General features: G+C 45.0%; 1 protein-coding gene across 1 annotated transcript in view; it reads left to right on the forward strand.

Annotated features, from left to right (window-relative positions):
- The window catches only part of LOC142656403 (lipopolysaccharide-induced tumor necrosis factor-alpha factor homolog), a 50395-nt gene extending 27333 nt beyond the window's left edge, over positions 1 to 23062 (forward strand). Inside the window, exons 2-6 of the mRNA XM_075831329.1 lie at positions 17057 to 17157; positions 20688 to 20777; positions 22132 to 22197; positions 22286 to 22436; positions 22663 to 23062. Of these exons, the coding sequence (XP_075687444.1) occupies positions 17070 to 17157; positions 20688 to 20777; positions 22132 to 22197; positions 22286 to 22436; positions 22663 to 22771 (504 nt within the window). The 5' untranslated portion in view covers positions 17057 to 17069 and the 3' untranslated portion in view covers positions 22772 to 23062. The remainder of the gene's footprint in view (positions 1 to 17056; positions 17158 to 20687; positions 20778 to 22131; positions 22198 to 22285; positions 22437 to 22662) is intronic.
- Positions 23063 to 23345: the final 283 nt, after the last annotated feature.

Raw genomic sequence — 23345 nt, forward strand, 5'->3', positions numbered from 1 at the left:
GTCCCACTGCTGGAGGAACCCGCTTTAGAGCTGGGGCTCTTGGGTTAACTTGGGCACACACCAGGCATGTTGCGTCATTTCCTCTACTGTTTTGGACATTCCTAGCCAGAATAATTTGTCCTTTAAGAGGGACAAGAGTTTATCCCGACCAGCTGATGGTTGAGTCTCGTCAGTTCTGCTTGCAGATGCTGCGGGGCTACTGTTAGGGGAAGTGGGTTTGCACTCGTGCTGTAGCACAGGATACCCTGTCTGATTGACCAAGGATCCTGTGAGGCAGTGATGGGTGTCATTAGAAGAGGATCTTTGGATTGTTCCTCCTCAAAGGACATGGGACCATCCTTAAGGTTACTACTGCGCACTGCGATTTGATATGCGGGAAAATCTTTAGTGCCTGGTTCTCTGAGGACCCCGGACACTGCAGCCAATTTGGCAGATTCATCCACCTTGTTGTTTCCCTGGACCAAGGGATCATCCCCTTTCTGGTGAGCTGGAATTTTTATGATAGCTGACTCCCCAGGATGTGCCATGTACTATTTCCATAACTCCTTCAGGACAGTGACATGGGCTAGTGGTTTGTTCTGGCTATCCACATACTCTAGTTTTTTCCAGGTTTACAGATGAAGTGTGAGGAATCGGACCACATATGAGCTGTCGCTATATATGGTCCGATTCCCTGTGGCTTAAGGAGAAGAGCTTCTCATACAGCCTCCAGTACAGCCCGTTGTGCTGACAGGTGACCTGACCTTTTCTTTTGCTGCAAAATCCGCTATGAACACTCTCATGAAATTTGCTACTCCTAGGAACTTGCGCAAGTCCTGTAGAGTGCCCTGTCTGGGTAGTTTCACCATGGCTTCCACACGGGTCGCCATGATGCCCTTGGCTCCATGAGAGAGCTAGACACCAAGGAAGGTCACTTCTGTCCTAGCAAGGTTTGCCTTGTGAGGGCTCAGTTTGAGCCCCGCCCTGGCCAGGAGTCCCAATAGTTTCCTCAACCGAGCCAAGTGTTCTTCCATGGTCTCTGTTCTGTATGAAGGAGCAAGTCATCGGCATATTGCAGCAGGCAACCCAGCCGTGAGAACACACTTATGGCCGCCAATGTCTGGTGAAAATATGTAGGGCTACTATGGAACCCCTGGGCAAATACACAAAACATGTACTGCTTGTTCCCTACCGTGAAGGTAAACTTGTACCTACAACTTTCAGTTATCTCAATGGAGAAAAACCCATTTTCAACATCAATGGTTGAGAATATGCGACTCTTGCCGTTTATCCTTGCCATTATATCAGGAGTCTGTGCAACCAAAGGTGCAGACATAGCGGTGTATTTATTAAGGACCCGGAGGTCTATTGTTAGCCTCCATACATCGGTGTCCTTTTTCTTAACTAGAGGGTTATTGCATCTTGAATTACCCTCTATGACCACTCCCCTAGATTCTAAATCCTGGACTGTATCCATTATTGACTGTGTGGCTTCGGGTGGAAAATGGTATTGTCGTTGTGGTGGGTCTGGCCCTTGTATGTTCACCTGAACGCCAACCATTCTCTCACAGTCATTCTTGCCCTGAGCCCATAGGTCTGGGTACTCATACACAATAGGCTCAAGGTCTGCGTTGTGTGAAACCTCTGGCCATTTGTGTTCCAGGATGTCCGTTGTGTTGCCAACAATGGGTAGAGGTGGTCCCTGACATTGATGTTGCATGACACATACCTTGGAATGTCTGGGACCACTCCATACAATGCAGTTTGCCAGATCAATGGTCCATCCGTTTTGTGTCATTACATCGGTTCCGATGATGTTGTCGAGCCAGTGTAATACCACACTGGGATTTTCAGCCTGTGGGCTATCACCCCCCCCCCCCTTGTTGGTGATCAAATCCGATCACAACACATTGAGGGCTGCCTGGGTGCAGATCATATTTGACATTGGTAATGGAAATTTCTGCACCAGTGTCAAGCATGATCTTCATGTCCTGATCTTTTATTTTGGCTTTAATGTGGGGTCTCCCTGAAGAATCCAGTATGATATGACATACTGGAGCAAAATCTTTAGGGATCCCCACCCTTCAATCAATTTGTAACAGATTTCCAATGGGTACTTCTGTAGAACAAATCGCCATCTGTGATATATCTTCTGGAACATTCCGTGTAGAATTACGAGATTCTGCACCTAATGTTCCACTGCCAGCATGATCTGGGGCATTTAAAAGTGCCACACGTTTCAGTGTCTGCGCTTGCCAGTGTCTCTGGCTGCTGTCTTCATGTTCCCCAGCCTGTTTGGCATAATTAGGTTTCAACTTTAAACCATTATTATTACCATTCTTGTTGTGGTAGGTACACATTCTGTGGCTGTGTAATACAGAGATGGGTAGATCTTAGCATGATGTCCACGTTTATCTTGTGATGAAACGTTGACATATCTACACTCTCTAACTTTTGTGGACTTCTTATTGTGCAGTATATCCTGTTTATGCTGCTCAATAATCATGTCTGCATCCAATGATGAGGCTGTGGGATGCAAAGATGGATATATCTTAGTGTGATGTCCACGTTCATCTTGCAATGTACCGTTGACATCCACACCTTCCCCCACACTCCCGAATTTTCATGGACTTTTTATTGTGCAGTATATCCTGTTTATGCTGCTCAATAATCATGTCTGTATCCAATGATGAGGCTGTGGGATGCAAAGATGGATATATCTTAGTGTGATGTCCACGTTCATCTTGCAATGTACCGTTGACATCCACACCTTCCCCCACACTCCCGAATTTTCATGGACTTTTTATTGTGCAGTATATCCTGTTTATACTGCTCAATAATCATGTCTGCATCCAATGATGAGGTTGTGGGATGCAGAGATGGATATATCTTAGGCCGGATTTACACGAGCATGTGCGTTTTGTGCGCGCAAAAAAACGCTGTGTTTTGCGCACGCAAAAGGCACTTAACAGCGATGTCAGGGAATTCCAGAGTCCCGGAGCAGAGTCTGTACTAGCGGCTCTGTGTCCCGCGGGCCGCAGATGACAGCCCCAGGGACAGCATTCAGCTCACGGGCGGCGTGCTTGAGACCCCTGTCGCAGATGGAGCTACACTGGGAGAGTCACTTGTTGAGAAGGATCTGGGTGTACTTGTAGATCACAGACTAAATAACAGCATGCAATTTCAATAAGCTGCTTCTAAGGCCAGCAAGATATTGTCATGTATTTAAAGAGGCATGGACTCGAGTGACAGGGATATAATATTACCAATGTACAAAGCATTAGTGAGGCCTCATCTAGAATATGCAGTTCAGTTCTGGGCTCCAGTTCATAGAAAGGATGCCTTGGAGTTGGAAAAAATACAAAGAAGAGCAACTAAAATAATAAGGGGCATGGAGAATTTAAGATATGAGGAAAGATTAAAAGAATTAAAGCTGTTTAGCCTTGAAAAGAGACGACTTTGGAGGCTCATGATTAACTTATATAAATACATGAATGGTCCATACAAGAAATATAGTGAAAACCTGTTCCATGTAAAACCCCCTCAAAAGACAAGAGGCAATCCCTCAGTCTGAAGATAAAAAGGTTCAATCTGCAGAGGCGACAAGCCTTCTCTACTGTGAGAACTGTGAATCTATGGAATAGTCACCGCAGGAGCTGCTCACAGCAGGGACAGGAGATGGATTTAAAAAAGGCTTAGATAATTTCCTAGAAAAAATATCAGCGCCTATGTCAATGTGTAGAATTTTTATTTCATCCCTTACCCTTTTACCCATGTGTCTTTTTTCATCCGTACTATGTAACTATATATATATTTATATATATATATATACTGTATGCCTAAAACCTTTACAGTTCGCAATGATCATATTTGGCAGAACCAACAAAACAATGAGGCAGATTTACTACTGTGTCTTTGTCTAAAATGTGTCTAAAAATTAATCAAATTTTGGCCTGATTTGGAGCATTTCATATAAGACTAATTTTAAAAACAGATATTTGCACCTCCCTTAACTTTTTTTAAACATGTCAAGAAAGTGTGTGTGGCTTAGGGTATGTTCACACGAGCGCGTCCGTAACGGCTGAAATTACGGGGATGTTTCAGCCTGAAAACATCCCCGTAATTTCAGCCGTAACGGCATGTGCAGGCGCTTGAACGCCGCGTCAATTACGGGCGTAATTAGCGCTGCTATTCATTGGAGTCAATGAATAACGGCTCCAATTACGGCCAAAGAAGTGACAGGTCACTTCTTTGACGCGGGCGTCTATTTACGCGCCGTCTTTTGACAGCGGCGCGTAAATTACGCCTCGTGTGAACAGACAAACGTCTGCCCATTGCTTTCAATGGGCAGATGTTTGTCAGCGCTATTTTCGGCGCTATTTTCGGACGTAATTCGGGGCAAAAACGCCCGAATTACGTCCGTAAATAGGCCGTGTGAACATACCCTTACTGGGAAAAAGCATGGCTTCAATTGTGCCAAAACAAAAAAAGGCCAAACAAGAGTTGTTAAAAGGAAGAGAAAATTTGTGATAAATTTGGTACATCTTTAGACAACCTGGTTTAGGTTTATCTGCCTCAATGTATTAATTTATATCCGCCCCAGCTGAGGTTTTTTTTATCTTATGAGTCCAAATTATCTGATGTATATATTTTTAGTATTTTATGCTAGAACTAACACAATACACAGAATTGGTACATGTAAATATTCTTTTGCTAGTAAATTTGCATATAAAAAAAACGAACATACTGCTCATTTTCAACCACTAGCAAAGTCCTATAACTCTGTTCACACACTGCTGATTTTTTTTTTTCATCGATTAATAGGTTTTAATGGGGTTTTCCAAGACAACATATTGACCTATTTTTAGGGCAGGCCATCAAAGTGTGACTGGCGGGGGATCGTCTGTAGGTTTATCTAGGCACAGCAGCGTATCCGTAAGTGCAGCTGTGCTTGATACTGCATCTCAGCCCCATTTACCAGAGTGTAGAAGAAAAAACAAATGGACTAGTGGACGGGTACTGATGGGTTTGAGATTAGATTCAAGAAGAGGTGCAGGTGGCATATTAAACATGATGATGTTTTTTTAGTAACCTATTTCAGGGACGGACTGGTCCATTCATCAGGCGTAGTCAATGTTGTTTTTCCTCTATCTGCTTTGGACATCTGCAATGTTTTGCCCCACCTAATCTGATCTTAAAACAGCATTAAAGGGGTTGTCCGAGAGTTCGGAAAAAAAAAAAGAGAAGCAGAAATGTTCTAAAATAACAAAATAATGAGTACTCACCACTTCAATCCCCCTCCTTTCCTGCTGCTCCAGTGGTCCCCCTGCCGGTCTTTGTTTACAGGCTGCAGTGACGTGAAGTACTGACACGTGACCGCTGCAGCCCATCACTGGCCTCAGTGGTCACGTGCCGCACATACTAGCATCATCGCTGTCACGATCTGTGGGTATGTGGACCCACTGGGCCATACCGCCATAGCGGGATAGCAGCTGGCCAACAGAGTACCAAGTGAATATATAAATAGTCCAAGCACAAGGGTACCTATAGTGGTTCAATCAGTAGCAACAGCTAGTCACAGATGGGACCTTGACAGCAGACACCAGACGTGGTGTAACACAGCAGGCGAAACCGGTGGCACAACATGACTACAACAGGTTTAAGGCACAGGAACAAATAGCACGGGATACAGGGTACAGGTAGCAGGGCACAGGAAACAACGGGAACAGGATAACACTAAGGGACAATTTTCAAGACTAACATAGGAACACACAACATTGCTCAGGCAATGAGCAAAGGGGCAGGGCCCTTCTTATAGTCCAGGGTTTTCATGGGCTAATTAGTGACAATTCCCATGTGCGCGCACTGGCCCTTTTACGCACACCCTACGGGACACAGCGGACCGGAGCAGAAGTGAGCGCTGGCGTCTCCTGGGGAGGAGATGTGGGCCAGTGCTCACAGATCCATGACTGCGGCCGCCGAGGGGTGAGTAATCTCAACAGTCCACGGACATGGATGCTACAGTATCCCCCCTCTTACACCCCCTCTTCTTGGGGCCAGAGTGAGAGAGGAACTTCTTATTGAGGGCAGGAGCATTGAGGTTCTCTTCTGGCTCCCAGGACCTCTCCTCTGGACCAAACCCCTTCCATTTCACCAAATAAAATGTTCTCCCTCCTACTTTTTTTAAGTCCAGGATCTCCTTAACCTCAAATACATTGGAAGAACCGCTGGGAGCAACTGCAGAGTGTAGCAGTTGAGGACCACAGGCTTCAGGAGGGACACATTAAAGGAGTTGGGGATTCTGAGAATAGGAGGCAGCCGAAGCTTGTAGGAGACAGGGTTGATTTGCTGTAGGCTCTCAAAGGGTCAGAGGAACCTGGGAGAAAACGTGTATGAAGGTACCTTTAGATGGATATTCCTTGAGGACAGCCAGACTTTGGTACTCAGAGGATACTGAGGCGGCTCTCTTTTTCTAGTATCCGCCTTTCGCTTCATGCGGTCGACCGCCAGCAGAATAGAGAACCGGGTTCGCTGCCAGATCTGTAGAAAGTCCCTGAATGCAGAGTCAGCTGCAGGCACCTAGGATGTGGCTGAAACAGGAAGAGGAATTCGAGGATGTTGGCCGTAGACAATGAAGAACGGTGTAGAACAGTGGACTCACTTGTGTGGTTGCTGGTTGTTGTACGAGAACTTGGTCCAAGGAAGAAGCTGTACCCAGTCATTATGCTGCATGGAGATGGAGTGTCATAGATAATTCTCCATGATTTGGTTAAACCTCTCGGCTTGACCATTGGACTGGGGATGGTAGGCTGAGGAAAAGTCCAACTTCACATCTAGGAGTTTACAGAGGGCTCTCCAGAATTTCGAGGTAAACTGAACCCACAATCAGACACGAAATGAAGAGGCAAACCATGCAAGCGTAAGATGTGTTGAATGAAGAGGTTAGCCTGTCAAGAAGCAGAAGGTAGGCCGGTCAGCAGAACAAAATGAGCTATTTTCGAGAACCGGTACACCACCACCCAGACCGTATTGTATCCAGCAGAGGAAGGAAGGTCTCTGACAAAGTCCATTGCTATTTGCTGCAGGGAGCATTGGGCATAGGCAGAGTTTGGAGAAGACCAGCAGGCTTGGAGTGAGCAACCTTGTTGGCAGCGCACACAGTACAGGTCAAGTCCACAATATCTTTGGGCAACATGGGCCACCAGAAATGACGGGCAATCAGATCTTGGGTTTTTACGAGCACCAGTGTGCCCAGCCAGTTTGGAGCTGTGCCCCCAGCGAAGCATTCGCCTCCTGTCTGCCAGACGCACAAAAGTCCTCCCCGGAGGGATGTCTCTAATTTACAGAGGATTAACAGAAATAATACAGGACGGATCAATGATACTTTTCGGAGACTCCACGGTGTCCTCTGTCTCGAACGACCTGGACAAGGCATCGGCCCTCATATTTTTGTCAGCAGGACGCTAGTGGAGCACAAACTGGAACCGGGTGAAGAACAGCAACCACCTGGCTTGACGGGGGTTCAACCGTTGGGCCGACTGGAGATAGGTGAGGTTCTTGTGGTTGGTATATATCAGGATGGGGTGAGCTGTGCCCTCTAGTAGATGTCTCCACTCCTCCAGAGCCAATTTGATGGCCAGTAACTCCCGCTTCCCAATAGAGTAATTGCGCTCTGCGGGAGAAAAAAGTCTGGAATAGTAGTCACATACCACTGCCTTCCCTTTGGAACCGCTCTGGAACAGAAGTGCACCTGCACCAACAGAGGAGGCGTCAGACTCCAACGAAAACTGATGAGATACATCAGGATGATGGAGGGTTGAGACTGACGTGGAGGCACTCTTAAGGCTGTTAAATGAATATTCTTCCTCTGGAGTCCACACCTTGGCGTTCATACCTTTTTTGGTGAGGGTAGAGATGGGAGCTGTCAGTGAAGAGAATTTTGGGATAAACTGCCGGTAGAAGTTGGCGAATCCCAAAAAACCCTGTATGGACCTCAAGCCTTGGGGACGTGGCAATTCCAGGATGGACTTTACCTTCTAAGGATCCATCTTGAGGCCTTGATCCGAGATGTTGTAGCCTAGGAAGGATAGAGAATTCTTCTCAAACACACACTTCTCCAGCTTGGCATACAGGGAATTCTCCATTAATCGCAGCAGAACTTGACGGACATGTCTCCGATGAGTCGTCGGATCTGGAGAAAAAATCTAAATATCATCGAGATAGACCAAAATGCAGATATAGAGGAGATCTCGGAAGATGTCATTGACGAACTCTTGGAAGACCGCGGGCATTACCAGTTATTCATAGTGCCCGCCTTGGGTGTGGAATGTCGTCTTCCATTTGTCAAACCAGCGGATCCGGATCAAGTTGTAAGCCCCACGCAAGTCTAGTTTAGAGAAAATCTTGGCTCCTCGTATGCGGTCAAATAGTTCGGAAATGAGTGGCAACGGATATTTGTTCTTGACCGTGATTTGATTGAGGCCCTGGTAGTCGATGCAAGGCCGAAGAGATCCATATCTCTTCTTGACAAAAAAGAATCCGGCCCTGGCCGGGGAGGAGGATTTTTTTTAATGAAGCCCCTCTCCAGATTCTACTTGATATAGGTCAACATAGACTGAGTCTCTGGCAAGGAGAGAGAGTATACCCGTCCACGTGGAGGGGATTCATTAGGAACCAGTTCAATAGGGCAGTCATAAGCCCGATGTGGGGGCAGCGTCTCAGCCTCCTTCTTGCTGAAGACTTCTGTGTAACGTCTATGGCCGGAGGTCATCGTTCAGACTTACCCCTTGACGGCCCTAGCCATGGACACGAGACGCCGGCACTCACTTCCGGGTCCTCGAACTGATTCCCACATGGCGTGCGCGCCCGCGCATGCATGGCCTTAATGGCCCACTACGCGTCCTGCTGTCACCCATCAATTATTAGCCCGAATGGCTGCTGGACTATAAAAAGGGGCTCTGCCCACTGGTTCCTTGCCTGAGCGTTGTTGTATACCTAAGTTTGTCTTGCAAATGGTCTCCCAGTGTTTTCCAGATCCCAGTGTTACCCGTTCCTGCTACCTGTACCCTGTATCCCGTGCTATCGTATCTACAGTGAAAGTCAAGTCGAGTCTTCCGCTGCATCCACGGTGCTACCTGCTGAGAAAGTCAAGTCGTGCCTTCCGCTGCACCCACGGTGCCACCTGCTGTGAAAGTCAAGTCCTGCTTCCGCTACTATCTACATTTAGCTAACCGAGCAATAACCCTGAATATACCAATGGTCCTCGTGACTGATAGATTAAACCAAAGAAGAAAAAACGGTCACGACCATATAATTGAAAAAATACAAAAATTCCTTTATTAATGTCAATTTAGACAAATGCAAATAGACAACATTAGACACAATAAAATAGCATAACCCTCACAGGATAAAAAACGGAATCGGACCAATAGCGCAGCAGGACAACCAGATGGTAAACCGGTCAAAAGATCCTGAGAAAGTCAAGTCGTGCCTTCCGCTGCACCCACGGTGCCACCTGCTGTGAAAGTCAAGTCCTGCTTCCGCTACTATCTACATTGCCTCAGGTACCCGTTCCGAACTATAGACATTGTTTTGTATTTTGTTGGCCAGCTGCTACCCCACTACGCGGTACGGCGCAGTGGGTCCACACCCCTCGCCGTGACAGTACGCTCAGGCCATGGACCCCGCTGGCCAATTCAAGAGCCTGTCATCCTCACAAGCCATGCAGGCGGACCTGCAGGATCTGCAAGCACAACAGGACCAACTCTATGTGGCACTAGACTCCATGGCACAGCAGCTAGGTGCGCTAGTTACTTCCGTCACCACTCCTATTCAAGCTCCTCCGATTGACATTCCTGGTACACTTCCTCGCAGTCCCAGTTCGGACCCTCGGTTCTCGCTGCCATTGCCACCTCAGTTCCATGGAGACGCATGTTCGTGCAGGGGGTTTCTGAATCAATGCCAAATCCACTTCACTCTGCACGCCCGAGCATTTCTTTCAGACGGAGCCAGGATCGCCTTCATTATTTCTCTACTCGCCGGCAAGGCCCTGGCATGGGCGAATCTAATCCGGGAATGACAGGGACCCGAGACCCGGGACTTCCAGGGGTTCGTGCGGTTGTTCCGTTCCGTATTTGAGGAGCCTGGACGAGCTTTGTCGGCAGCCACTGCTATCTTGAACCTGCGTCAGGAGGACGCTTCCGTGGGCGAATACACCATCCAGTTCCGGACTCTGGCAGGAAAATTGTCCTGGAACAATGAGGCCTTGGTAGCATCCTTCCGGCATGGCCTATCGCCTGAGATCAAGGACGAACTGGCTGCTCGAGATCTCCCAGCTGCCCTGGATGACCTGATTCTACTGGCTACCCGTATGGACATAAGGCTCAGAGAGAGATTGTAATGTCAGGATAGGGAGACAGACAGATGAGCCCTAATCGACCCACCACTCAGTCCCTGCTTACTTGCACAGCTCGTCCTAGGCGACGGCGTACAACTGGGCGACGGTCCCTACGCTCAATATGTGCACGGCAGACAAACAAGACAAGGGAACACAAAAGCAAAGGAATGTGGGGCAGATGCCCATGGCAACACCGTGAGCAACAGAGTAGTGAACGAGCCGAGTCAAGCCAGGAGTATACGTGGTAACAAATGCAGAGCAGGAGCATAGTCAGTCAAGACAGGGTCAATATGAAGCAGAGGTCATTGGTAACAGCAGGAACAGCAGAGCCAGGAAACAAGAGAATCACAGGCAAAGGACAAGCAGCAATTGAAGCTATAAGTAGACCAAGGGCGGGAGCTAGAACAGCCTGGCCAGGCTGCGATAGGCTCTCCCACTCCTCAGCCTACCAGCCTGAGTGGTAGCAGATCGAGTCACTCTAGCAGACCTAGGAACAGATGCAGGCTGATTAACCACGGGCGTCGACACAGATGCTGTGTCAGGCAAATCCTTCACAGAGCTCTCAAGAGATTCTACAGAAGAAACGGCTTCCTAGACTGGCGCCAAACTTCCACCAACCCCTCTTGCCTTGTTCTCCTGCTGTGCCCGATTTTCCAATGCAGGTGGATCGGCTTAAACTGTCTGTTCAAGAAAAACAGCGCAGGCGCACCTCTGGACTCTGTCTTATTGCGGCCTCGCTGGCCATGTTGTGCGTCTGTGTTCCCAGAGGCCTGAGAAACCCCAATGCCTGGGATTGGTTGGTGAGACAACCCTGAGCGCCACTGCACTTAAAAGAGAACTCTCGTCCAAACTGTTTATTCCTGTGACCATCGCCGCTGGCAAGAGACCTCATCCAGTCTCTGCCTACCTGGACTCTGGCTCTGCAGCCAATTTCATCTTCCAAGACCTTGTGGATCTTCTTCTATTGCCTACTGTTTTGCTGGAGAGACCGTTGATCATTGCCTCGGTAGATGGACTGCCTTTGACCGACCCACTATTGTCTGTGACCAAGCCATTAAGACTTAAAGTGGGAGCTCTTCATTCTGAGCTCATCTCCCTGTATGTCCTGTCCAAGGCCGTTAACCCTGTGCTGCTGGGCTTGCCTTGGCTCCGTCTTCACGCCCCAGTCCTGGAGTGGAACTCCGGAGAGGTTCTCCAGTGGGGCCCCAAGTGTCTCGACCGCTGTCTGGGGCATGTCCATCCATCCCAGACTTCTCCGCATGAGTCATTGGCAGGGCAGCCTCCTTGTTACTCTCGGGTTGCTGATGTCTTCAACAAAAAGGAGGGAGACATTGCCACCACATCAAGAATATGATTGTCCTATCGACTTGGTTTCTGACTCGTCCCCTCCTCGCGGTAGAGTATACCCTCTCTCCTTGCCAGAGACCCAGTCTATGTCAGCCTACATTAAGAAGAATCTGGAGAGGGGCTTCATACAAAAGCATTCATCCCCGGCCGGAGGCGGGTTTATCTTTGTCAAACAGAAGGATGGATCCCTTCGACCCTGCATTGAATACCGACGCCTCAACCAGATCACGGTGAAGAACAGGTACCCTTTGCCGTTGATTTCGGAATTCTTTGACCGTATACAGGGGGCGAAAAAAAATTCAAAGCTTGAACTGCGGGGGGCTTACAATCTAACCCGGATCCCTCAGGGTGACAAATGGAAGACTGCATTTAACACACTGATGGACACTACGAATATTTGGTCATGCCCTTCGGCCTGTGTAACGCTCCCGCAGTATTTCAAGAATTTGTGAATGACATTTTTCGTGACCTCCTCTATGTCTGTGTTGTGGTGTATCTCGATGATATATTGATTTTTTTCCCCAGATCTTGTGACTCATCAGGGCCATGTCCGCCAGGTGTTGCTTAGATTAAGGGAGAATCAACTTTACGCCAAGTTGGAGAAGTGCGTGTTCCAAGGGAAGTCTCTACCCTTCCTGGGCTATATCATCTCTGATCAGGGTCTCAAGATGGACCGTGAAAAAGTCAAGGCTGTCCTGTAGTGGCCACGTCCCCAAGGCTTAAGGGCCATACAACGCTTCCTGGGATTCGCCAAGTACTACAGATCAATCCTGTGTCGTACAAGCTTCGACTGCCTCCTACCCTCAAGATCCCTAACTCCTTCCACGTCTCCTTGCTAAAACCCGTGGTCCTGAACCGCTACTCCAGGACTCCTAGTTCCACAGTGGCTCCTGGTGGTTCATCTGGAACTTTCGAAGTGAGGGAGAGCCTGGCCACCAAGAAAGTGGGAGGAAGGACGTTTTATTTGGTGGATTGGAGGGGATTTGGTCCAGAGGAGAGGTCGTTGGAGCCAGAGGAGAACATCGATGCTCGTGCACGGCCTTAATGGCCCACTACGCGTCCTGCTGTCACCCATCAATTATTAGCCCGAATGGCTGCTGGACTATAAAAAGGGGCTCTGCCCACTGGTTCCTTGCCTGAGCATTGTTGCATACCTAAGTTTGTCTTGCAAATGGTCTCCCAGTGTTTTCCAGTTCCCAGTGTTACCCGTTCCTGCTGCCTGTACCCTGTATCCTGTGCTATCGTATCTACAGTGAAAGTCAAGTCGAGTCTTCCGCTGCATCCACGGTGCTACCTGCTGAGAAAGTCAAATTGTGCCTTCCGCTGCACCCACAGTGCCACCTGCTGTGAAAGTCAATTCCTGCTTCCGCTACTATTTACATTGCCTCAGGTACCCGTTCCGAACTATAGACATTGTTTTGTACCTTGTTGGCCAGCTGCTACCCCGCTACGCGGTACAGCCCAGTGGGTTCACACCCTGCGCCGTGACAATCTGCAAATTGAGAGTAATGAGGGGGGTTGGCAGGGGGGTGACTGTGTGGCACTACCAGGGAGGGGGGCTGTGTGGCATGAACAGGGAGGGCGGCTGTGTGGCAGTACAAGGGAGGGGGGGTGTGGCACTACTTGGGGGGCTGTGTGGCACTTCATGGGAGGAGGGGCTGTGTAGCACAACCTGGGAGGGGGGCTGTTTGGCACTATCTACACAGGGCACTAAATTTATGGGGGTACAAACTGTGGGCCTAATTTCTATAGGGGGCATAAACAGGGCCTAACATCTATATGGTGGCACAAAGTGATGTTTTCTGCCATTTTACTGCCGACGTGAGTTCCCCCTCAAAGGGGCCTACTAAGTCTATGTCACCCAAGGGCCCACATAAACCTGGAGCCGGCCCTGAGTACTTCTCTATATATGCCCTGCATGATCCTGGGGCTGATTCTGAGTGAGAGAGAAGGTTATGGAGCAGATTCTCCTCTTCTTACTGGGTGTAGTATATGGCATCTAGTCTCCACCCCCCAGATCAGAGAGATGTGCAAACTACAGCTATAGCGTGCAAAGGGGAAAACTGCTAAAAACTGTACAAAGTCATAAAATGGCCAGAAATAGTGCTACACCACATGTACAAACACATGGTAGCTTATCCTGAAAAGTCAAATGAAATGACAGGTAACCTCTAATCTAAGCGTTATGTTCCCTACTTATGACACCCCAGCTGTTGGCAAATACAGATACTATTGTGCACAAAAAAACACCATGGAGGTCCCAGCGTTGTTAAACCTTGGCACCAAGGTGACAGATCATACCAAGATAAGAAACATACCACTGTTATCTGACTCTTGGGTCAGGATCATGACAGGTACTTGGCAGTATGTCCAGCATGGTTACATTATACTACAGACCAGAATAATATCTCTGCCATCTTCTGATTGGTAATTTTATTTAAATGTATTAGTCCCTGGCAGATTTTTATTTTATTTTATGTTAATACCTAATGCGGCTGAACACAATCTGCTAAGCATAATTTATTTAACAACATTTCAGTTTATATCTACATCAAAGCTTGAGTAACTCAGCAAATAATATGCTTTTCTTTGGTTGTACAAGGTTTGGGTCAGTTCACACTGAGTTTTGGAAACCACGTCGGAAAACGCGCCAAACAAACGGCCGAAAATACCTCCCATTGATTTCAATGGGAGGCGGAGACGTTTTTTCTACTGCGAGCGCAAAAAACGTCTCGCGGGAAAAAGAAGCGACATGCCAAATCTTCGGGAGTTTACATCTCTGACCTCCCATTGACATCAATGGGAGGCAGAGAAAGTGTATTTCAGATGCGGCGCTGAATGAGCTCCCTCTCATCCCACTGACACCCCGCGATAAGATCATGGAGTGTCTGTGTCTCCGATGGCAGCCGGGGGCCTGATAAAGGCCCCCAAGTCTGCCTTTAGTAAATGCCTGCCAGAGGCATGGCCTAGCAGATGCCTGTCCGTTTTAAACAGACAGGCAGTAATACACTGCAATACAAAAGCATTGCAGTGTATTATAGAAGCAATCGGAGGATCGCATATTAAAGTCCCCTAGTATGACTAGTAAAAAAAAGTTACAAAAAACGTTTAATAAAGTTAATAAAAAAAATGTGAAAAACCCACTTTTTCCCCTTACAAAATGCTTTACTATTAAAAAAATAAATAAAATTAAATTAAAAAATTACATATATTTGGCATTGCCGCTTCCGTAACGACCCCAAATATAAAGCTATTACATTATTTAACCCGCACGGTGAACGCCGTAAAAAAATCAAATAAAAAACTGCTGTTTTCTGTGAATCGTGCCTTAAAAAAAATGTGATATAAAGGGATCAAAAAGTTGCATCTACTCCAAAATGGTACCAATAAAAACTACAAGTCGTCCCGCAAAAAAAAAGCCCTCATACAACTTCATCGGCGGAAAAATAAAAAAGTTATCTTCAAATATGGAGCCACAAAAACAAATAATTTTGAAAAAGTGTTTTTACTGTGTAAAAGTAGTAAAACATACAAAATCTATACAAATTTGGTATCACTGCAATCGAAACAACCCGCTGAATAAAGTTATTGTGTTATTTATACCACACAGTAAACTGCGTAGATTTAGGAGCGTAGGCTCTGAGGAAGTCACGTGGTGGCGAAACGCGTCAGCGCACGCCTCTTTCCTGACGTCACAGATTGAGATTGAGTAGTGTGTGAATCCATCTGTGGAGTCACCTGCCCTGCCACACATGCCCGATAGAATCGTACGGCATTCATGCCGATGTAGCCCAGACGGAATAAGACTTTTCCGGCCGATGCAGATGTGCCTTGCTCTTCTATACCCTGCTTGGATTTTGGTGCTACGTATTGCTTGCTAAACAAAGGAAGCCTGCTGGGACGGATAGTTTCTCTTAAATCGCTGCTATTATCTTCTGTCCTCTTTTGGCTCAATTATGGGCTGCCAGCTACAACGTGGACTGCTGAAAAGGCATGGACTTGGCGAATTAACAAAAAGGAACTTAGCGACTATTCTGTGATTGATTTCCTGGAAGCTATACCACTGACGCTAAGTATACGATCTGATACACGCTATTGGATAAATCTTTCAGCTCTATCCTTTTGCCTTCATTGTGTCCACGTGACTGTTTGATGTTCCTTTCTGACTTAGCAACATATACTGGTTATAGATGTTGATTCATGAATATATGTGCATTAAGAGGTCAAAATTACCTCATTACCTCATGCTAATTATTCCAGCCTTGGTATGGCATAAACCAACCAATTGAATGATCGACACACTACTCTTCACCTGAACGGGTTTAATTTTTGATTCAATTTCATGTATGTTCAAATTTGAGAGTGTAAATTTTATGCTACATTTCTCCTATCATATACGCAAACAAACATGAATGTGAGATAAATATTTATATGAATGCATCACTAGATACCCGGCCGGGTGTGTGACGTTTTCTCTGCTTGTTTATTTTTAGTATCTGTGTTATGTTTGTCAATTTTGACATAGTGTTGCACTTTGTGCTACCTTGTCATATTTTATTAATTGTTCAATAAAATTTCATACACTTTTATAACACATGCTGAGCCGGGTGCCTAATTGCCAGTGGTAACCCTTGCCTATTTTCCCATTTTCCTTCCCTCTCCCTTCCCTTTCCCCTTCTTTCCCGTCCCATTCTTTATAATATATGTTGTATATCAGTTACTCAATTGGAGGTCAACTGTACAAGGTATTTTTTTATTCTTATCTGAAAAAATAGGTAGATAAACTATGTGTCATAAGGACATGTGCTTCACTTGTAGATAAGTATATCATCCCCTATCACCCCTCCCTTCTTGGGTGGTGTATACAGTGTCAAGATCCTGGTGTCCCTTCAGCGTGATCTATGGGTGTGGAAGTACATTTGTAGGTGCCTTCATGTGGAGGTAACCTCAAAACTTTTCGACCCCTTCAAGTACCTGCTTCACATAATAATTTTTGCATGATCATTCTTATATATGGCCACAAGTGTCAAAAGTCACTATAAATGTAGGAAAGGTAGTCCATCCTCGGTGCACGCTATTTGCCTGCTTTTTAGCTTTGCACATTTGGTACGCAGCTTTGATCCATGATCCCAGTTTAGTTGCTTTGTATTTTTGGAATCAGAGGCAGTCTAAACATCACCTCCTGTCTCATGAGAGGGTCCGACTGCTGCTCCTTACCTTCTCCTTTACACACATCTGATAATTGTTGTAAAATTCCTTTCCGTTTGATAGGTCATTGCTTGGTTAACCTTTAGAAAAGTGTCTTCTGTTTTAATAATTACATTTTGTCCCCAGTAACCTCGTAAATATGTCTGCAGTGGAAAAGCAAGCCACAGTTTCAGAATATCCAGCCACAACCATTAATATGGGTTACCCATCCCAAGTCCCAGGAACAGGTATTTGTATGAGTTGCATATATTGTTTCTTATGTCTTCTATGTAAAAGGCGTCCCATACTGTAACATTACACATCTATAAGTGTCTAACGTATTGAACTTAATATAAAGTATTCACCTTTAAAACATTAGTGTAATGTATTGTAACAAAACCTGGTAAAGCCACTTTGTTCAGTTTAACATTGTCTGTACCTATGATCTAGAATGGGCAACCTTCTGGACTTCAGTACTAGTCTAAACTACACGTGATTATTACGCTGCATATTTTCTGTATAGGATATTTACCATAGAAAACTTGCATACTGTAATAGGATTTTATGTGAGTCTTCTGTGCTGACAAATATATTTTTCCTGAAACCATACTATAGTTCTGTTCCAAGCTTCAACATTGTTTGCTATATGTACGGAAGTAGTACAAAGTTGCTTCACAGAATAGGGGTGTTCAGAAACAGGTGGCTCCTGAAAGGCCCTATCAGTATTCCTGGGGATTAGGTTGGGTGGTCTACAAAATAAGTCATGATAGTGTCACGCTTGTGGGGTATGTGGACCCACTAGGCCGCTCCGCCATAGCGGAGTAGCAGCTGGCCAAACTGTCAATAACAGTCTCTGGGGTAAGAGTACCTGGGAAGATGATCTGGCAGATACTATGAGAAGCAGACACGTGGTGTAGCAGATACTTGGAACAGATGTTGCTTGGCGTAGTAGATGCCACTGGACGTGGCAGATGACACGGAACATGGCAGATGGAACAACACGACTCCAACACTAGAAACAGCTCAGGAACAAACACAGTTACAGGATACAGGAAGCAGGATACGGGAACACTGGGAGCAGGATACAACTAAGGGACCATTTGCTTAGACTAATAGAGGAATACAACAACAACAACGGTCAGGCAAGGAGTGGAGGGGCAGGACCCTTTATATAATCCAGGATGTAAGGGGACAGGTAGGGTACACATTGTTGGTGCGCGTGCTGGTCCTTTAAGGCCGGGGACGAGCGAGCGCGCACCATAGAGGCAGGAGAGTGCAGCCGCAAGTGTTAGTGTCTCATGGGAGCGAGACGGCGACAAGCCTTCAATGTCCCACAGTCATGGCTGCCAGCGAGTACAGCGTGCCGGCGGTCAGCGGCCGCGGACACAACAGATAGAGACCAGTCACCTGTGTCAAATAGGTTGTAATGGCCCCATTAACGCCTCCCAGCCCATATTGGGTAAGTAGTAAGTGGCCAAAGATAGGCACTGAAAACTTGAGAGAGAACTGCCCATCCCCAGATGCTGTAGCCTACCCATGGGTTTTTATGGGTACTTTCGGAATATATTCGACAGGTAAACAACTAGAATTTTTTCTTTCTTTTGCTGTATAAGTAATGAAAGTTGCTACCCTACAGTACATGTTTTTGGCTCTTTTTTTTACAATAAAATACAATAAAAGTTGACACATAGTAGCATACATTTTTTCATACAGTTTAGTATACACATTTATTGGGGGAAAATCTATTTCTCAACTATATGCCCCAAAACACGATTAGCAAAAATTTGCAACATAGATAGGAACTTTTTTTTTTTTTACATTTGTGTCAAATCAATGATCACTAGCTGGATCCTATGAGGCATATAAACGAACAAATTACAGAATTGAAAATGTAAAGTTACAGAATTGGAATTTGGTTACACTATAGCTTAGTCCTAAATGGTTACAGGAGTTTACTGACCATTGTTATTTTTCTAATTTAAGGCAGATCTGTCACTTCTTATACTGCCCTGTCTGAGGGCAGCATAGAAGTGACAGGCTAGCTGATTTCAGCGTACTATCACTTACTATCACTATAGCGATTCAGCTAATGAGTCTAAAGCCCAGTTCACACTGAGGTTTTTTTCCGCCAATTTTGTCAGAATCAGCGCAAAAAAACTGCTTAACTCGCTTCCCATTTCAATGGGAGACGGAGGCGTTTTTGTTTCCCGAGCAGTTTCTAGCCGCTTGCAGGGAAAAAAGCGGCATGTCCGTTTTTGCTGCGGTTCTGCCTCTGACCTCCCATTGAAATCAATGGGTGGCAGAAAAAGCAGTTTTAGCTCCGTCTTTTTTGCCCGCGGTGTTCAATGGCCTGGGCCAAAAACGGCGTAAGACAGTGCAGGAAGGTCAAAATAATCCTGAAGGAAGTTTGAGGCAGATTTTTTCTGCCTGCAAAATACACTGTGTGGAATAGGCCTAAGTATATTGGTATATTCATACTCCCGCCAAACACCCCCCCCCCCCCCGTCTCCCAGCCGCTGTTTGATACTGTTAATCAGCATCTAGAGGGCGGGGGGAGCGTGAATATGTGCATGTACTTGGACTCGTCGGCTGCATCGCTGGCCGAGCACCGTAAGTATAAAATCTAAATACTCAGAAAGGACCTAACATTACTAAAAAGTGATAGTACACTAACATCACTGCTTTATGCTGCCCTGTCAGAAGTGACAGATCCACTTAAATGATAATTATAGAACTGCCTACATATATCGGTAAATCTTTATGGGAGCTGCTCTGTCCATTCATATGCCTCATAGACTAGTATATCTCTCTACTGCACCTATAGTTTATCTTGGAATGTACTAACCGGCTGACTGCATTCATTTCTTGTGATGATTACAGTATGGGGCCTTGTTCATGATCGCTCTAGTGTTTATGCAGGTTCAGTAACCTTAACATCAAGTGTACAAAGTCTAACTACAGACTCTGATGGCTCACAAATAAAGTATTCTTTAAGGCTTCACCTTTTATTTACATTGGCCAACTGTAATCCAATGTAAAATATTTTGCCTTTAAAGTATATATATTTTTTTCAGATTTATTATATTATTTTTAGGTTTGAGTTAATTACGTGAAAAGTGTGTATATATATATATATATATATATATATATATATATATGTATATTAAAAAAATCTCGTATTGGTACCTGCACACTATCAGCAAGCAGACTAGCGGATGTTGGTTTATTATACTTAAATTATTATTAACACATAGTAAAGCAAGGAAACCTTTCCCCAAAGCTATCCTTGGTATTCACATGTTACATAGTAAGGATAACTTAGAGTATCGTGTTATTAACAAAAAAGCCAATCTGACAAAGAGCTTATTTAGTGCGGTATATATATATATATATATATATATATATATATATATGTGTGTGTAATATAGGCACTTATAAAATAAGATCCATGTGGCAGGGGGTGAGGACTGGAAGGATTTACTAGGAGTAATTTGTCTTTTAAATAAAAAAAAGTCCATCAACAGCAACCAGCCTGTTTATTGATTTTTCCAGGTAGCATTTTTTCCCTTAAACTGTAAACAGTAAAAACATACTGATGCTATATTTTTCATTTGCTAACTATATATACAATGCAAATTAAATGTGGAGCTCCACCTTAAATATTCACAATATTTTTCTGTACTGAAAGATGATAAACCTATTTAATGACGTGTTCTGAAGAATATATACAAACAATCAGTATTTCCTGATGAACAATTATTTTTTTCACTATACATAGGCACAGCCGATGCTCCAGGATACAGTTTAAATTTCACAGCTCCGCCATATAATGTCAACGCTGAGGGACACCACCTGTATCAAGCAGCAGGTATGATATAAAAAAACCAAAACCTGAATATAATTTTAATAATGAAATGCAATTGTTAATTCTAGTCTTGTGTTAGTATAGCTTAGATGTTGTTTCATGAAATGTTATAAACTTTCTAATAAACTTTATCAGGGGTGTAGCTAAAGGCTCATGGGCCCCCGATGCAAAAGTTCTTCTTGTGTGATACTGTCTCATTGCGCCCTGTATCTAAGCCTGCCACATGGTAGTCTTAAAAGGGTTCTCCAGCCCCTAAACATTGATGGCTTATCCTCAGGATAGGCCATCAATAACTGATGGGTCAGGGTCCGACTCCCGGACCCCCACCAATCAAATGTTTTGAAGGGGCTGCAGCACTCATACGAGCGCTGCATCCCCTTAATTTCCCTTACTTGCTCACACTGTGAATCGCCGACACAAAGTGACTAGAATGAAGAGGAAGTATCGCTCGTACGAGCGCTTGGGCCCCTTCAAAACAGCTGATTTGCGGGGGTCCCTGGAGTCGGACCCCGACCTATTATCTCCAGCAGACACTGACATCTCCGGCCGCAGTGGAGGTCCTGACTCCATCCAGGGTCGGGATATTTTGCGCGGCACACGGCGTTGTGACGTCAGGACCTCCGCTGTAGAGGGTGAGTACTGTGAGTTACTATAGTAACAGGGGCTCGTGTAGTTTATTACATAGGCCCCAGTTAATATAGTAACTTTTTATTGATGTGGTGCGGGGGGGCCGCGGGCCCCCTGGCTTCGGGGCCCGGTCGCGACGCCTATAGTTACGCCACTGAACTTTATCACAGTAGCACACACAACATTGAGCACAGCAGCAGCACAGATCTCGGTCTTGGACGCTGCACTTATCTCTTACATACACTGATACATTGTAATGAGCTGCAGGTGCATAAGCAGCACTCAGGCTCCATTCACACGAGCGTTAAGCTCCGTTTATCTCTCTTAGGTCAGAGGAAGAGATGAACAAGATTCCAAATGGAAAGCAACGATTCCTTTAGAATTGCCATTGATTTCAATGGTAATTCTTTTGTTTAAGAAAATAATTACCATTAAAATCAGTGCTTTGCATCAGTATTTGGCAGCCAAAACCAGGAGCAAATCTTTCCATTATACTTTTTCTTTTGCGTTTTCACTACTGGTTTTGACTTATAAATCCTGATGCAAAATATTGACCAAAATACATCTAAAAGTGACCTTAGACTGGATTGATGAAGTTTTGACGCAGTTTTTTTAGTCAAAGCCAGGAGTGGATACAAAAGAAAGGAAATGCATAGAGGAAAGTTTTATGCTGGAACTCCTTTAGCAATGATTCTAACAATATAATTGACATTTTGTATCTCCGTCAAAGGCTGGAATCCAGCGATTTATCCTTCACCTCCTCCATACAATGAAATAGGAAACCAACCGCAACCATGTAAGTCTGCACAGCACAAATATAACCGCCCAATTTAAACAGGGTAAATGTCACTAAATTACGATTTTAATGTTTATGTCCTAAATAGTTCTTGTGCCTCAAGTCATTTTGAAGACTGATTTGACATATAACCCCGGACTGGCTGTGTGCCCTGCTTGCAACCTGCCATGTACAACCAACATCAAATACAAATCTGGGTGCTTAACCACCCTCTTATGCTGCCTTTTATTCTTCTTTGGGTAAGTAGAATAGTTCGTATGCATTTAAAAATGTAATGCCATATAGACAATGATGGCATCCCATATGTCACTTCATAGTTGTCAGGATTGGTGACTGTTGAGTTTTTATAAAAGGAACCTTATTAAAGGAACGTATTATTGCTTTGTCAGATAACATTAGAAATGTCCTTAGGTTCAAGAAAATAAAAATGTTTCAAGATTATTTTCTTTTCTTTTTTTCTTACAGATGTGTTCTTGGTTGCTTCCTAATACCTTGTTGTGTCAAAAGTTGCAAAGATGTGAACCACTACTGTCCCAACTGTAAACATCTTATCTACAGATACAAGCGACTATAGGCAATAGTATATGTTTTCATCTGTGTCACAGATTCCGCACAAAATAGCGCAGCATGACGGAAACTGTATCGGACACCAGACGGAACCCATTAAAATCAATAGATTTAATCAGCGCTGTTGGTATCCACCATGTGACGAATCCATCACTGCCATAATTTTCGTTGTTCTGCTACTATAACGGAGCAGAACAACAGAAATGATCAACGCAGATGTGAAAAGAGCCTTACAAAAATTCCATATTGGTATTCTTGCACATTATGAGAACCAAAATTGCAATGGATTAAATAAATGTTATATGATATTGCATTAGAATGCATCTAAAATTAAAGTGTGTACTATTAAATGGAAGAGCTCTTTAAATTGAGGTGTCTATAAGATGGCTCGAAACAACTGAAGTGGGTAAAGGCAAAGCAGGGCTTCTCTTCACTCAGAGATCGCTCTAACTTAAAGAGGCTCTGTCACCACATTATATGTGCCCTATCTCCTACATAAGGAGATCGGCGCTATAATGTAGATGACAGCAGTGCTTTCTATTTAATAAAACGATCTATTTTCACCACTTTATTAGCGATTT

This window comes from Rhinoderma darwinii, chromosome 6, assembly GCF_050947455.1.
Source record: "Rhinoderma darwinii isolate aRhiDar2 chromosome 6, aRhiDar2.hap1, whole genome shotgun sequence".
NCBI classification, from domain to species: domain Eukaryota; kingdom Metazoa; phylum Chordata; class Amphibia; order Anura; family Rhinodermatidae; genus Rhinoderma; species Rhinoderma darwinii.